General features: G+C 34.7%; 2 protein-coding genes across 2 annotated transcripts; both read left to right on the forward strand.

Moving 5' to 3' along the window:
* Positions 1-324: 324 nt before the first annotated feature.
* On the forward strand, positions 325-2,269 carry LOC119835540 (lysophospholipase-like protein 1). Its single transcript, XM_038360439.1, has 4 exons — positions 325-658; positions 919-1,185; positions 1,551-1,688; positions 2,000-2,269. Exons 1-4 carry the CDS (start codon positions 574-576, stop codon positions 2,194-2,196), a joined length of 687 nt encoding a protein of 228 aa, XP_038216367.1. The 5' UTR covers positions 325-573; the 3' UTR covers positions 2,197-2,269.
* Positions 2,270-2,850: 581 nt separating this feature from the next.
* Positions 2,851-14,326, forward strand: LOC119835725. The gene is made up of 8 exons (XM_038360706.1): positions 2,851-7,205; positions 7,277-7,436; positions 7,542-7,720; positions 8,191-8,382; positions 8,999-9,120; positions 9,278-9,419; positions 9,878-10,048; positions 14,149-14,326. The coding sequence occupies exons 1-8, from the start codon at positions 2,851-2,853 to the stop codon at positions 14,324-14,326; spliced, it is 5,499 nt and encodes a 1,832-aa protein (XP_038216634.1).
* The last annotated feature ends 37 nt before the right edge of the window (positions 14,327-14,363 follow it).

A 14,363-nucleotide genomic window follows, 5' to 3' on the forward strand; every position in this document is an offset into this window, starting at 1 on the left:
ACTGGAATAACATATAGGCAACTTTTTATCCCAATTTTCCTACGGGATACGGACTTTCACGGTTGAAACCGCAGGGCGCAGCTAGTTATGTAATAATCATATTATGAAGGGAATCCTATTAGCTTTCACAGAAGCTTGACGTTAGGTACCATAGTTAAAGCTTATGCAATAATGTTTACATGCACACACTCTTTTCAGTACCTACTTTACTTACAATTTATTACTTCTATGTGCAAATGAACCATCTTATATCTGACAGATAAAAAATATTGAAAAAATATTAAATAGAACTGTCATGATGAATGACAACTGACTTTTGTATGCATCACGAAAGTTCTATGAAGTGAGAAGTATGATTTATGAATCTTATTTTTATTGTGTGAGCGAATTTAGCAATTAGCACTAGTGATTAAAATTTAGATTATGAACTGTTGTGTTTAGTTTTTGAATGAATTATAGACAGCGCTGTAAATATTTATGTATTTAACAATTATACTGACCAAATCACTAAAGTAATAATTTTTCATAATTCATTTTAATTTCTTATAAATAATATAGGAATTACTACAACCAATGATGTCTAGGTTAGGTTCGCTCCATCTAACAAAACACTCTGGTACCAAACATACTGGAACAGTAATATTTTTCCATGGATCAGGTAATTATAGTTAACAATATAATAATTATCTCTTCATGAATAACAAATAAATCAATTTTATTGTGTCAAATATTCAATTTCATAAATTAATATAACTGTGTTCACTCGCATATTAGAGTATTTACATCGCGATTACATAAACAATATAAAAAATTTAAAATAGGTTTTTAAAACCAACCTTTCTGCATTTACAAAATGAAATTGGAAGTTACTTCAGCTTACTTCACAGGAAATGCCATAATGAATTGTTTAATTTTTAGGTGCAACTGGTGATCATATAAAGGAATGGGTTCAAATACTATCAAAAAATTTTTCCTTTCCTCAAGTCAAAATCCTCTACCCAACTGCTCCATTACAACCATACACACCTGCAGGTGGCCAAAAAAGCCATGTTTGGTTTGATCGGATGGATATTAGCCCAAATGTACCTGAAGTAGATAACTCACTAGCAGAAATAGAAGTGGAGGTGCGGAATCTCATAAAAAAAGAAACAGAATCTGGAATTCCTGTCAGCCGAATAATTGTAGGTAATAAGAATTAAGCTCTTCACCATTTATCACTAATACGACAAGTATATTTACATTAGAAATCATTAATTAAACAAAAGGCAGATACAATTACCCTGTATTTATTTTGACTTTGTACTGTTCATTCCAACCATGTCTAGAATAATATAAGTGAATTGGAATTAATTTTAACTTATAAGTAAAATTACCTCACGCTAAATTTCTTGTTCACACTACAATTTGAAATCATTATTTTCCAAAAATTTATTATCTGTTTTCTCTAATATTTGCTTATAACTATACTAAATTGTCACTTATTAGTTAAAAATTATTTAGTTATTCAGCATTAACTTTATTATTAGTATTAATAAACATATTACTTGTAGGTGGCTTTTCAATGGGTGGCGCATTAGCCCTTCACACTGCATATAGATGGGAACCCAATGTTGCTGCTGCCTTTGCTTTCAGTTCATTTCTCAATGAGAAGTCAGCTGTATATCAAGAATTTAAGAAGAGTGAAAAAGGTAGGATTTGCCAAGTGTGGGTCGGCTTATGTCACATGTTTTTAAACCTTGTTATTCTTATTTTATTGACCAGGCTTTTTTCTTTTAGCAAGTCGGTGGTATGCTGTCAGACAGATATCTGTCTGATGTGGTTGATAATATAAAAATATTCTGACTTATGTTACACTGTTCAACTAGGGTCTAAATTAGAATTGATGTAAATCTAGTGTTGTAAGTTAAACATTAACAGATTGGAATATTTTTTGACTAGTCCAACTATATAAATACCAATAAATACAATTATTGAATTTATTTCTTCGTGTTGTTTGCAGTGCCTCCTCTCCTTCAAATACATGGGAATGTAGATGACCTTGTACATTTGTCATGGGGCCAAACTACATTTAATCAATTAAAAGCTCTGGGTGTTCAAGGAGAATTCCATGTGATGGATAGATTGGGGCATTCATTAAATGCAAGAGGCTTGAATGTGATAAAATCTTGGATAGAAAAACATTTACCTGAAATATAAGTGTTTTGTTATAGTGCTATTATATTTGCTGTTTGAGGCCAATGAAAATAAATAGATTTATAATTGTTAGCATGATGTTTGTTTTATTCAATAACCCGACATTAGGGACGCGATCTCGATAACGCGTGCTAAATAAATTGAAATTATGACCTGTGGAAGGTGGAGATTATGTACAGTATTTTTTTCTAATAATAATTTTATGTGCTATCTTCCTCCTTTCTGTAATTATTCAATTATGAACATGGGGTTTGTGCTGTCAAAAGTTAGTTCCTCTTAAGCACGGTAGAGGCGCTTTTTAATTTCCATACAAACCACTCAATGGCGATACGAATTACGAATACTTTTACGACAGTTTTCATGCTCGAGCTACAGATGATCGTTCAATGATAGAATGTAACAATTTGAACTTGAATTGCTATGATAAATGACGCATATTGCGTGATGGAATATTTTTCGTGAAAACATTTGAGTATTTTATTTTACTATCTGAAATGTAAGTAAATCCTTATTTTGTATTGACGACCGCGCCATAAAGAACGCCTTTGTAAATTTTTTGAACATTCCAATTTGAGATGTCATAATCTAAGAATAAAATGTAAATACAAACAGGAAAGCGCATTTCATAAGTTTGTAACTCGCTAGCTACTGTCGAGCATGGGGCCTAAAAAAGGAAAGGATACTAATGATGAAAACTACTGGAGAACATTAATTGAAGAAGCACCATTGGATGATGATAATTGGAAAGTTAAAGTTATAATAATGGAAGCAGCAGGTAGTGATCAAGACCGGCTTTACTTAAACAAGTTCGAAGTCTTTGCCGCCGAAGAACGGAGGTTTGTTATAAAAAATATTTGTAAAACAGAGACCATATTTATGGTTAACCAACTTGGAGGTGAGAAAAAAGTTAAAGATGAGAATCTTCGAGTCTTCGAAGAAGGTCAAGCATATCTTAAAGAAAAAAGAGACGTCCCACCTGATATTTTAGCTCTTATAATAAAGAAACTTATTCTTAAAATGAAGGATGAGTATCTTTTTATCAAACGTCAGAGATTAGAAGTAAGAGAGGGAATGAAAAGAGAATCTACCACAATGATAAATAGGGCTGAGGTAAGAGGCACGGTAATTGTTAAACCTCCAGAACCGGCAGAGCCACCTCCAGAGCCTGCAAAAGGAAAAGGTAAGAAAGGAGAACCAGAACTTCCCGAACTACCTGAACTAGATGAGGGAAAGAAATATAATACGTTACTTCGGGTAAGGGGTGAAGAATGGAGAGATAAAGTTTATGTTGACGATTTTCCTACTGATGGTCCAAATATTTACGTTGCTGTAACAGGTTTTGTAGAACCATACCTTGCAGAAAGCCTTATAAAAATTGGAATACCATTAAGAGCTATAGTACAAATAAGAATAAATCCAACTGCAGTTAAAGTACCATCTAGCTTATTTCGAGCAACAAAGCGCGGGCAAAGTCAAACCGAAGTTTTAATTGAGAAGTCTTTAAAATTTTGGGACGATTTACAACAGCTGAGAATACAGCCTGAATCAGGAGATTATTTTAAATCTACAGCATTTCTGATATACTCGCCCCCCTACTGGGATGCCGAGAGTTTATCAGGAGAACCAGAAAAAATATATGATGAATTGTGTTTCCTTATGTATGATATTCAAGATTTAACGAGACAACATCTTCATTATTTAGATAATATGGATATTATAAATGTTCCTGATGATGATAAGGATAAAAGATTTGAAAATAGTTATTTTCAACAAATCGACGATATACCTCTTGAGAGCACCACAATATATACGATATTAGATAACGTTTTAAAAACAGTCTGTAGAAGTGAACGCTTTGATGAAGACACCAGTCAAACATCGTTATCAACTGCTTTAACTTTGAATCAACCTCATGATAATTCAAAAGAGGACACAAAAGCAAAACGTGCTGAAAATTTTGTAAGCGACGTCTTTAAAGTTCTTTGTAATAGCGATGCTAAGAATAAATCTTATCGTATAACGTATGGAGAAGAGTATGAGACGCATAAGAATCCTGTTGTAATCAATTATGGAGACATCGTTAAATATGACACATTTCATTTGGGTAATATTAATTTAGATAATTTAGTTCGGTGTATGTTGTACGGAATGCCTACAAATAGACTGTGGCAATATCACGATTATCCAAGTGGCGAATTAGAAGCAAAGATACAATTTCATGTAAACGTTCTTTTATCATGTTTCGAAAGAAATGACGTGGAGACCGCAGAGTTGATCAGACTTTTGCATATTTTAGCTTGTCGTAAATTATTTAACAACAGAAGTTCCTTAAAGAAAATGCATATACCGCTTAGTACAATAACCGAATTTAAAAAGGTGTACCTTAAGCGTAGTATACTTGCTGAACCATTGCTAACATGCCCTTCTTTTTATCGTGAATGTAGTTCAACCACTCCGTCATTTCCATCTATGATTAAAAGTACGGAGGGTAACCTGAAAACGAATATTAGCGACGACGAAATGTATCGTATTAAATTTCTATTTGAATGTCCGGATATAAGTGAACTAGTATCAGCAGCTGAAATAGCTAATCAGAAACCTATAAATCATATAATTGATGATTTTGAATATTTTGAAGACTTTACTGGAACAAGTGCATTTCAAATGATGTCGGATGCATTTAATAAATTTAATTGCGTAGATTACAAATACTGCGAGGTAACGGACTGTTTTATTATGATGTTCTTTAACAGTCATGATCCAGATGGTATATCGCGTGATGAATGGCGCTGTCACTTACCTACGCCATTATGTCTACAAGATTTTTTCGATTTTGTGCTAGAAGAGCAATATGAATGGATTAAGAAAGAAGAACTTATCTATGATGAACGAATGGCGCTGAAGTCCCAGTCAGAATTGAAAGTATCTAATGGAGATATGGCTATGCAATCTTGTGTAGATAATACCGAGGTTCAATTGGAGCTTCTGATGGAAGGATCACTAAAACATAAAGATCTATTGGAGGCAGAAGAAGCAACACCTGAAGAAAGTGCTGTCGCAGCCTCCGTGTCGAAAAAAACGACGAAGACTCCATCGGAGAGTGATATTGAATCGAAGAGTAGTAAAAAAACTAAATCACCAATTGCATCCACTCCCAAACATTTAAGGAAAAGCTTTCATACAGAATCTACTTTATTACAAGATATGCCAAAAAAGCCTTTCTCTGGTTACGACTTGGGTGACAGAAGAGTAGAGGTATTTGGTAAAGATTCAATATTTTTCTCAAAGGACGGTACCCGTGTATCCACTGCGTACTCCTTGATTATACCAAAAAACGTCGAAAACATAAGTTTAAAAATAGTTCCTGGTAATGGTTGCAATGAATTCTGGATGCACAAAGTGCTGGGGGATTCAATTAGTTCAGATATTATTGATGGGTGTGAATCCTTTAGAATTGTCAGTAAAGATAACGTTATTATTTATGTTAAAAAGCAGCATTATGAACTGCCTCTTCCCACGGTAGCTGCTTCTTTATTAGAAACACATAAACCGAGAGAAAGTACAGTTAAATCACCAAACGTGTCTTCAAAATTAAGCGCTACCGTTCCTCAGTTTTTCGAAACGAGATCTTTTTACTCCCTTATTGTGACATGGCCGAATGGGCAAATTACGGAAACAGTACACGAAAACAATTCCCATGATATATCATATATTAAACAGCATTATCTTACTCAATTACCGCATTTGAATGAACAAAATCGGTGTGTAAGTTTAAACGGTGAAGTAGTTGTTTTTAATGCACGTGGTAACATAGAAGTATTACGACCAGATGGGTCCTATATCAACATAACGAAATGTGGAAAACAACCAGTCTATACCGACATAGACGAGCTCCTAAGCGAAACCAGCTCTGATAAAAGCAAGAAAGCTAAAGATAAAGGTAAAGAGAAAGGAAAGCCAAGTAAAGTATCTTCTAAATCATCTAAAAATGTCATAATGGATGATGATCATATGGATACTAAACCACTGGAGTATGAATTAATTATTGAAGAATTTGATACAATTGATACAGATGGTGTAAAAGAAAAATGGATTAATGATAAATCGTATTTTATAGAAAAACTTCTTATTAGAACAGCAACGGACTATTGCCTCGGAGAAGTATTTTCAAGAAGAATGGATGGAACAAATATTTTGTTAAATAAGGACGGTGTACAAATTGTTACTTTTCCAAACAACACCCGCATTATTACAGAATATTTCATTGAAGATGATGTTTACCCAGAGTGGAACGAAGAAGAGTTGGAATATTTTGCAATGATAGATTCTGATTCTGCTGAAATGGAAACATTAAAATCTAAAGCTTCGGATTCACAAAAAAGTTATATCGTTGATCAAGAAAGTAGTAGCTATGTAAGTGGAATGTCCAAAAAAATTGAAGAAGAAGAGAAAAGAAACCAGAAAGAACGTTCAGATGGTTACGTTTCTGTTCAACTTATGTTCACTATAGAACATCCAAATTTTACAACAATTACAATTAACAAATTGAATGGGAAAGTTACTATTGATTCCCCTAATAGTACCAGTATTAGTTTATGTAAAAACAACAATTGCGAATTCTTACTGGATAACGTAACGACCGCTGATTTTAATGGGGAGTACTTAAATATAAACCATGAAGCTTGTGTACATTGTCACTGCAAGACTACTTGCACTGCTAAGATAAAATCAGAAGATATGTGTAGTGTTAGTCAAATTCATCGCAATTGGTTAAAAATGGAAGATTCTTTTTGCAAGAAAGTTGTCGTAAACGATGAAGGTAATATAAATATATGCAACGACGCATCATCTGAAGAAATTATTCCTGGAGAAGAAACGAGTCAGCATGAAGGTTCCGCTAATAATATTGAGAAGAAAGTTCCACCTATTAAATCGGAAAGCTCTATGTTATCGCATGGCAAGTGTAAACAGATGTATGAAACAAAAAATATGAGGTTTTTCGTCCTAAAACGGTTAGTTATAAACTTTTCACTTATTTTAATGAACAGTTAGGAAAATGGTTTCATTTTCACGTATTTTTTAGTGATTTGACATGTTCAGAATTAGTTCACCGATCAATTATAGAAGACTACAAACAAGCGTGCCGATGGCAACCGTGGTGCTCCATTAACCGTTATAACACTTTTGGAGACAGTCGAAGTATTGTATCTATTTTATCACCTGTACATCGGACAGAGACAGAGGTATGTTGTGTGTTGTGGACAAAATTTAAAAATATGTTTCTATAAATTTACTTATAGTTATTTTAAGTGTTCAGTTTTCCCCTGACATATTGTTTAATATCTTAGAAATGGCTGATGGAATCTAAACTAGCGAACAAGCCAAAGTTTCTTACTTATAAGGATCTGAAAAAAGATAGCGGCAAAGGTTTTTATCACTGGATGCGGCCGTATGGAAGATTTGAGCCCAAACCAAAGAAACCTGATAATGTCCTTCCAGATAGATTACCTCGAGCATATATATTTAGGTACCTAATAAATTGTTTTCATGTTAGGTATTAGGTACTGGGTAATTATGATATCAACAAATGTTATGCGAAATTTAAACGAGTACGTTATTCGTAGACGTTTCTGAGACAGTTTCTGTCTTATAGAATACTAGACGCTCGTCCAACCTCCGGATATCAAGACTCCTGTTTTATCCCAAGGGAGCCTTTAATCGGGATAAAAATTATCCAGTCACCCAAGTCAGACCATACCCTGTCTGTATGTAAATTTCACCAAAATCCGTTCAGTAGTTTCAGCGTGATTGTCGGACAAACATCCAAACAAACACGCTTACACATTTATAATATAAGTGTGATAGTGTGCTTACATTTCTATGATTTCTCAAAGAAATCTGATATAAAATGTCGAATTCCTTAGTTCATCATCATCTAAAATGTTTACGTGAAACTTTTAATAACAATAACTATACCTTATTAACAATATTCCTCAGAGTATTAGAACAGCAATGGAACGAAAACACAAGAGAACAATTCAAAGGTGGTAAAGAGCTCCTGCGTGCAATTCTTCGATATCGTCAAGTCATTGAAACAGATAGTGAATCTATTCTCAATATTCCTATCATGGATTTGAGACCGGAAGACGAGAGACGCACCGATAGTATAATACAGGCAATCGCTCATAGGTTAGTTTTTGCATACCACTTGGGTGCATGGTAAAGATGAAAGAGTAAGTGCCACTTTTATGTATGGATAGAATTCAAGTGTAGCAATAAAACTTTGCTATTGCTATCGTGTGATTATGTTTTGTTACAGTGGCGAACAAAACCCCAGAGAGGATCATAGCGGAAAAGCTATATGGGGATCTTAGTTTAATTTTAAAAACTTTTGATATAACAGAACTTGACATGATTCTTTTTTGAAACTTACAACAAATCTTACAACTTTTGGTGTCACTCTGAAGTGGCCGTGCTTGGTCTGTTAGCGTATTGGAAAAGGATGCTGTTATTGTACCCTAATGCGCCTTACTCTGAGTATACTTACTCATGATTGCTAGCTGTTGACAGAAACAGGCAAAACTAGTAATTATCCAATAACTGGTTCTAAGATAAGTTAATTTGGTATTCTCAGAAAAGATTTTCTGCGTTGTAAAATTCGTATCTAAACCATTATAGGAAGTATTTGCATTCCTTAAATCATAAGGGGGATAGTAATTGACAATGTTTGAAACATGATTTGATTCTATTAAGACTGGGCGTAAGAGATTTTTCGAAATCCAACGAAGTCATTTAAAATCATTAGGACCTATGAAGACTTGAAAATGAGATTGGTTGAAGATGTTCAATCTAGAGCAAAGGCGACAGTAACCACGAAGCCGGTTCCACCTCCAGATGAGATATCTATCGAAGGAGAGATGGAGGATGGTAAGATTTGATTTCAATTTAATATTAGATATTACTAAGATTTTCTATTAACAATACCTTATACGTCTGGAATAGCTTTTGTATGTGCCGGAAACATTTCGATACACTCGACTTTTCTTATTTACGTGATATATTTATAAAAATAATCATTTTCAAGAGGAGACAGCAGAATTCAAAACTTCGACCGGTGAAGAGTCAAGTGTACTACAAGAAGTAGAGGCTGTAGAGCAGATGAGTCCGAATTTGAAGCGGTACTGGCGTCGACGTGGGGAGGAATTTAAGGAGGAACAGTTTTATAAGTTAGTATCTTTGGATTTCCGCTTTAGTATAATGCTACGAAAGCACTCACAGGAAATAGCTTGGTTAAGGTAAGTTTAATCAGTTTACTTAACGGAAGCACTACGTGTGCTCAATTAGTTAAAATTTTTACAGATAACACAACGAAGTTCTTATCTATATATTATTAATACGAATAATAACGCAATATATCAATAAAGTAACCATGTCGCCTTGACGCCGACAAAGCTATTATTATGATTTAATAACAATTATACTCTATTTACAATTTTTATCTTCAATAATTGTAAACCGCTTCTAACATATATTATATTTTATCTGTATATGACATTTTTTTCCAAGCGGTTCAGAAAAACATGCTGACAAAATCAACAAATCAAAGAGTTGAATTATCTCATGACCTTTCGTATGACGCCTGTGTACCTGCAGCTGATCAAATGATGATGATGATTGTATACAGGTATCTGCTCCGCGAAGGTAGCGTTCCACCGTACTTCCGCAACGTTCTCGGCGGCGCGATCTGGTGGGACATGAATAATGCTGCGGGGGAAGCGGCCACTACGGCGGAGAGGAGGAAAATGAAATGCATCTGTCCCGGTGAAGAAGTTGCTACTGAGGCGACGCCATTCATGTGACCCTAATAAATGTTTCATTTGATTATCAATTTCTAAATGATAGGTTTCTCAATGTCTATAAAATGGTGTACTGTATATACACAGTCGATAGGGCCCTTAGGCACATAAAATCGAAAGCATGGAAGAAATTCGCAAAATAGCTGAGGCGGCAAGCATGGGTGGCCGAGACGACAGACTTCGCACGGCGAAAGACACGGTTCCAATACCGTGCCAGATTTATTTTTTTACTAGCTGCGCCCCGCGGTTTCACCCGCGTAAGTCCGTATCCCGTAGGAATATCGGGATAAAAAGATGCCTATATGTTATTCCAGTTGTCCAGCTGTCTACGTACCAAATTTTATTGCAATCGGTTCAGTAGTTTTTGCGTGAAAGCGACACACACACATCCTTACAAATTTTCTCATTTATAATATTAGTAGGAGTAGGATAGGATAGTAGAATATTTTTCTATACGTAATATATAAATGAACACGTTGAGTCTGTTGATTTCAATATTTTAGTGGTAGCACTGCATGTTTGAGAGTTGAGAACGCACGTTGAAATGAGATGAAGCAAGGAGTGTCAATATTTTAATAAAATTTCCAGAAACATTGTTATCAACTGTTGCGCAACAAATGTGTACAAAGAATACGGTTTGATGGTCTACTCCGTTAGCAAAACTTTTCTAGGGTAGCTTTAAATTATCTTAGAGCAATATCCATATCCATCCTGTTATCTGTAAATCAATTTCTGTAACTAGGCATTATATTCGCTTAAATACTAACATAAACTACCTACTAGAACTTCGTATTTGCGTCGCCGTATGAAAGCGTTTTCATTAGCGCGTCAATGTGTTAGTTGCGAGGCTAAATATGGTTTTGAACGTTGTTAATCATAAGTTTATATATATTATGGAAATGAAAGCAGAATGAATAATATCATATTGAGGTTCTAATATGAACAAGTAGAATTGGCTGTAGTAGACAAAAAAGTGTTTACATTTATACAAATTGAGTAGACTGCAAGAGAACCGTCGAAAATAAACGTCAAAATAATGATATCAGTTGTATAATGTCCTTCTTTATGTCTCTAATTAAATTAAAGCCAATATCACAGCCCTATAATATGCGTAAGTATGTGCCCTTTATTTTGGACCACCCCACGCCGTACTAATATTGCTAATTAGGGCTGCTATCAGATTTATTAAAACCTACTAGGGGAACGTTGTGTACGTTACAGGCTATATAGCATACGAATGATTACCTATATAATTGGATTAACTTCCCCCATACATGTTGTTATACCTAACGACACAGTACGTTTACTTCTGGGAGAATATTTCATTAATAAATTTTAATAGTTCAAATAAGGTATATTTGTTCGCAAGAAGGAAGTTACTAATATTTTATTTTATTATAATGTTTCTTCATTATAAGTCATGTAGGTACCTAATTTAACCTGCATTTAACTGTATGTGATTTGTAGATACATTTTTTACCATGAAGTAGGTATTTTCTCTAACGGTTCAGGTTAAAATACAATTTATTTTAACGGTGCTTTATTTAATATAAGTAATGAATTCAACTTCTAAGATTCAAGCAATTAAATTATAGGTATATATATTAAATTATATATACCTAGGTGCTTCTCTCGACCGCCTCCTTGGTACAGTGGTTAACGCGTGAGCGTAGAACCGAGGGGTCCTGGGTTCAATTCCCGGTGGAGACGCACAAAAAAAAAATGTCTCGGTCTGACAGGACACAGAAGGCTGATCACCTACTTGTCCCTAAAGAAAAATCGATCAGTGAAACAGATGTACATCATCTGCCCCATACCCCACTAGGGGACACGGGACTTCACTTCTTTTTTTTTTAGGTGCTTCTCTCTAGGTATATCTCCTGATTACGATTAAATATTTTGTTTATGGTTAAAAATTATTTTCAATTATTTTAAATTCTGTTCAGTTGACCCAGAGATTAACATGCTACAACGTCAATGTAATGCAATACAATAAATTACTTGGATCACTCTATTTATTAAAAAAACCCTATCGAAATCCGTTGATCGGGTTTTTTGATTAAATTAGGTTTATTGCAAGAAACCTTACTCAATTTGATTATTACCTACAGGTAGTAGGTACTTACACCCGAGCGGTCGGTCGTCTGTTGTCCTACTTAATATGTTATTTTTACTAATTTTAACGGTTTTAATAGGTACAGGTCAATTTGTCGCACCAAAAAAAGGTGCTTTAGGAGGATTCGTGAAAATTTATCTATCATTTTTTTTTTAATAATTATATAAATAACATATTTTCATGATGCATAACATATGTCGACAATGAAAAATAATAAATGCTGTCAAAGCCCAAAGTACCTAAGGGTCATATTTTCTCATTAAAGTGCCTCTACCACAAATGCCTAGATTGTGGATTAAATAGGCACTATTACTAATAAATACTACTACCCACAGTAACTAATAAATTACTATACCTATACTAAAGATAGAATTGTATGCTGAATGAGCATATAAATTACTTTTTAAGAATCCGAAGCAAAGTTAGGAACTGTTTTAATTTCACTAAGTCCATCCGACCATCTTTAGATACATCACAGCATTTAACTTTATACACTACTTTGAGATTTAAAACTATAAGAACACTGGCCTAAAATAAACTACAGCAAGATTGGTTTGCTCTTCTGTTGTAACACCATCCCGTTTGTAAAACAGGTGTATAGCGACGATTTTACTTCAACAATACTTTTGAGGTTAGAATAAACAAACTTTAACCGAATGTGGTGTAGCTTAAGTGTAGTTAGTCATAAGCGATTAAAATAATTTGCGTATATATTCATTTGGATTTATATCAGAGAATTTCCAAACGACAGATATCTGTTAAGCCGACTTGTGTACACTTATCTACTTTGACGGCAGATTTTGACTAACAACTCGTAACTACATCTATTGCTCTCACTTGCATGGCTTATTTGTGATTTGACCACTTCAATTCTGAAGAAAATTTGACCCTACATACTGATTTTCAAATTTCAATACCCATTTTCAATGCGAATGAATCGTCAATAGGTGCACTCTAAAACTATTATTTTAAACAATTTTTTTTTTGTATGTCATCGTCGGCAATGGAGCTGGTGGGTCGCCTGATGGTACGTGCTACCTCCGCTCATGAACCTTTGGAGAGGCGTAAGATCGATTGCAAACCTTACGCCTCTACAATTGGATTGCTGACTTCAATTTGTAAAGGGATTAAGAAAGGATTGATGAGAGGAATAAAGGAAAGGACTACTGGGTTAAGGAAAAGGATATGGGCCTCCGTCTCCCCCACTCACTGAACGAAACGCAGCACTATGCTATTTCACGTCGGTTTTCTGTGGGGGTGTGGTATTTCCCCGGCGCGAGCTGGCCCAATTTCAAAAACATAAATCAAAAGCACCACATTTAAATGTTTTGGTTAAAATTTTTGCCTGGATTAATAATATAATATATCAAATTACGTAGACACGGTTGGTAACTGTTGAACCGGTGCTTAAATACGGTTCGAGTTATTTGATTTTATGTAAGTATTTAGGAAGGTAGGGGCAACGAATATCTATGTTGTGGTTTCGCAGATAGGTTATTAGCTATTTAAATAAAAGTGATATTACCCTCGAGTTGATTGATGCCCTAAGTTTAATTCACATGCACTTACCCATAGAGACCCTATGTTAAGTTTAAGTTAAGTTAGTTAAAAAAATAACTATATTCAAAATTTGTTATTATTGACATCAAAATTCAATCATTTTATAAAGAAATCACATCGTCAGACATTAAATTGGTTGAAGCCGATTGGTGTCTACCTCGAGCGGTGTGGCCTCGTACGCCAATTTATGTGTGAAATGAATGGCGGGAGCAGAGTTTGCGCTCCGTTATAAAAGGTCGCAACTCATACATTTGTGCAACTCGATTTTCATACATATTTACATTCAACATTGCATTCAGAATTCAAACATATAATTTCCAATAGATGTCAAAATTAATGTCGTTTAGTGTTTTTTTATTGTCATGAAGATATTATTAGCAAATGAAGGCGAATTAGTGTGTCGTATTTCCCCACCGCTTTTAGCACGGTGTTGCTGAACCAGTGGCGAGGAAGCGGAGCGAGCCTCGTGATTGGCGCTTGCAACAACCAATGTCTGGGCTCTCTGTACATCGGCCCTAAGAACGAAAAGGACCGCAACGCTACCCGGGCAGTCCAGCCCGGGCCCTTGCTTAGGATTGTGTCGTGGACTCGATTTGCATGAGTCGTCGTTTGTTTGTCAACAAATGTCTATGATAATA

This window comes from Zerene cesonia, chromosome Z (genome assembly GCF_012273895.1).
Source record: "Zerene cesonia ecotype Mississippi chromosome Z, Zerene_cesonia_1.1, whole genome shotgun sequence".
Taxonomy (NCBI): Eukaryota; Metazoa; Arthropoda; class Insecta; order Lepidoptera; family Pieridae; genus Zerene; species Zerene cesonia.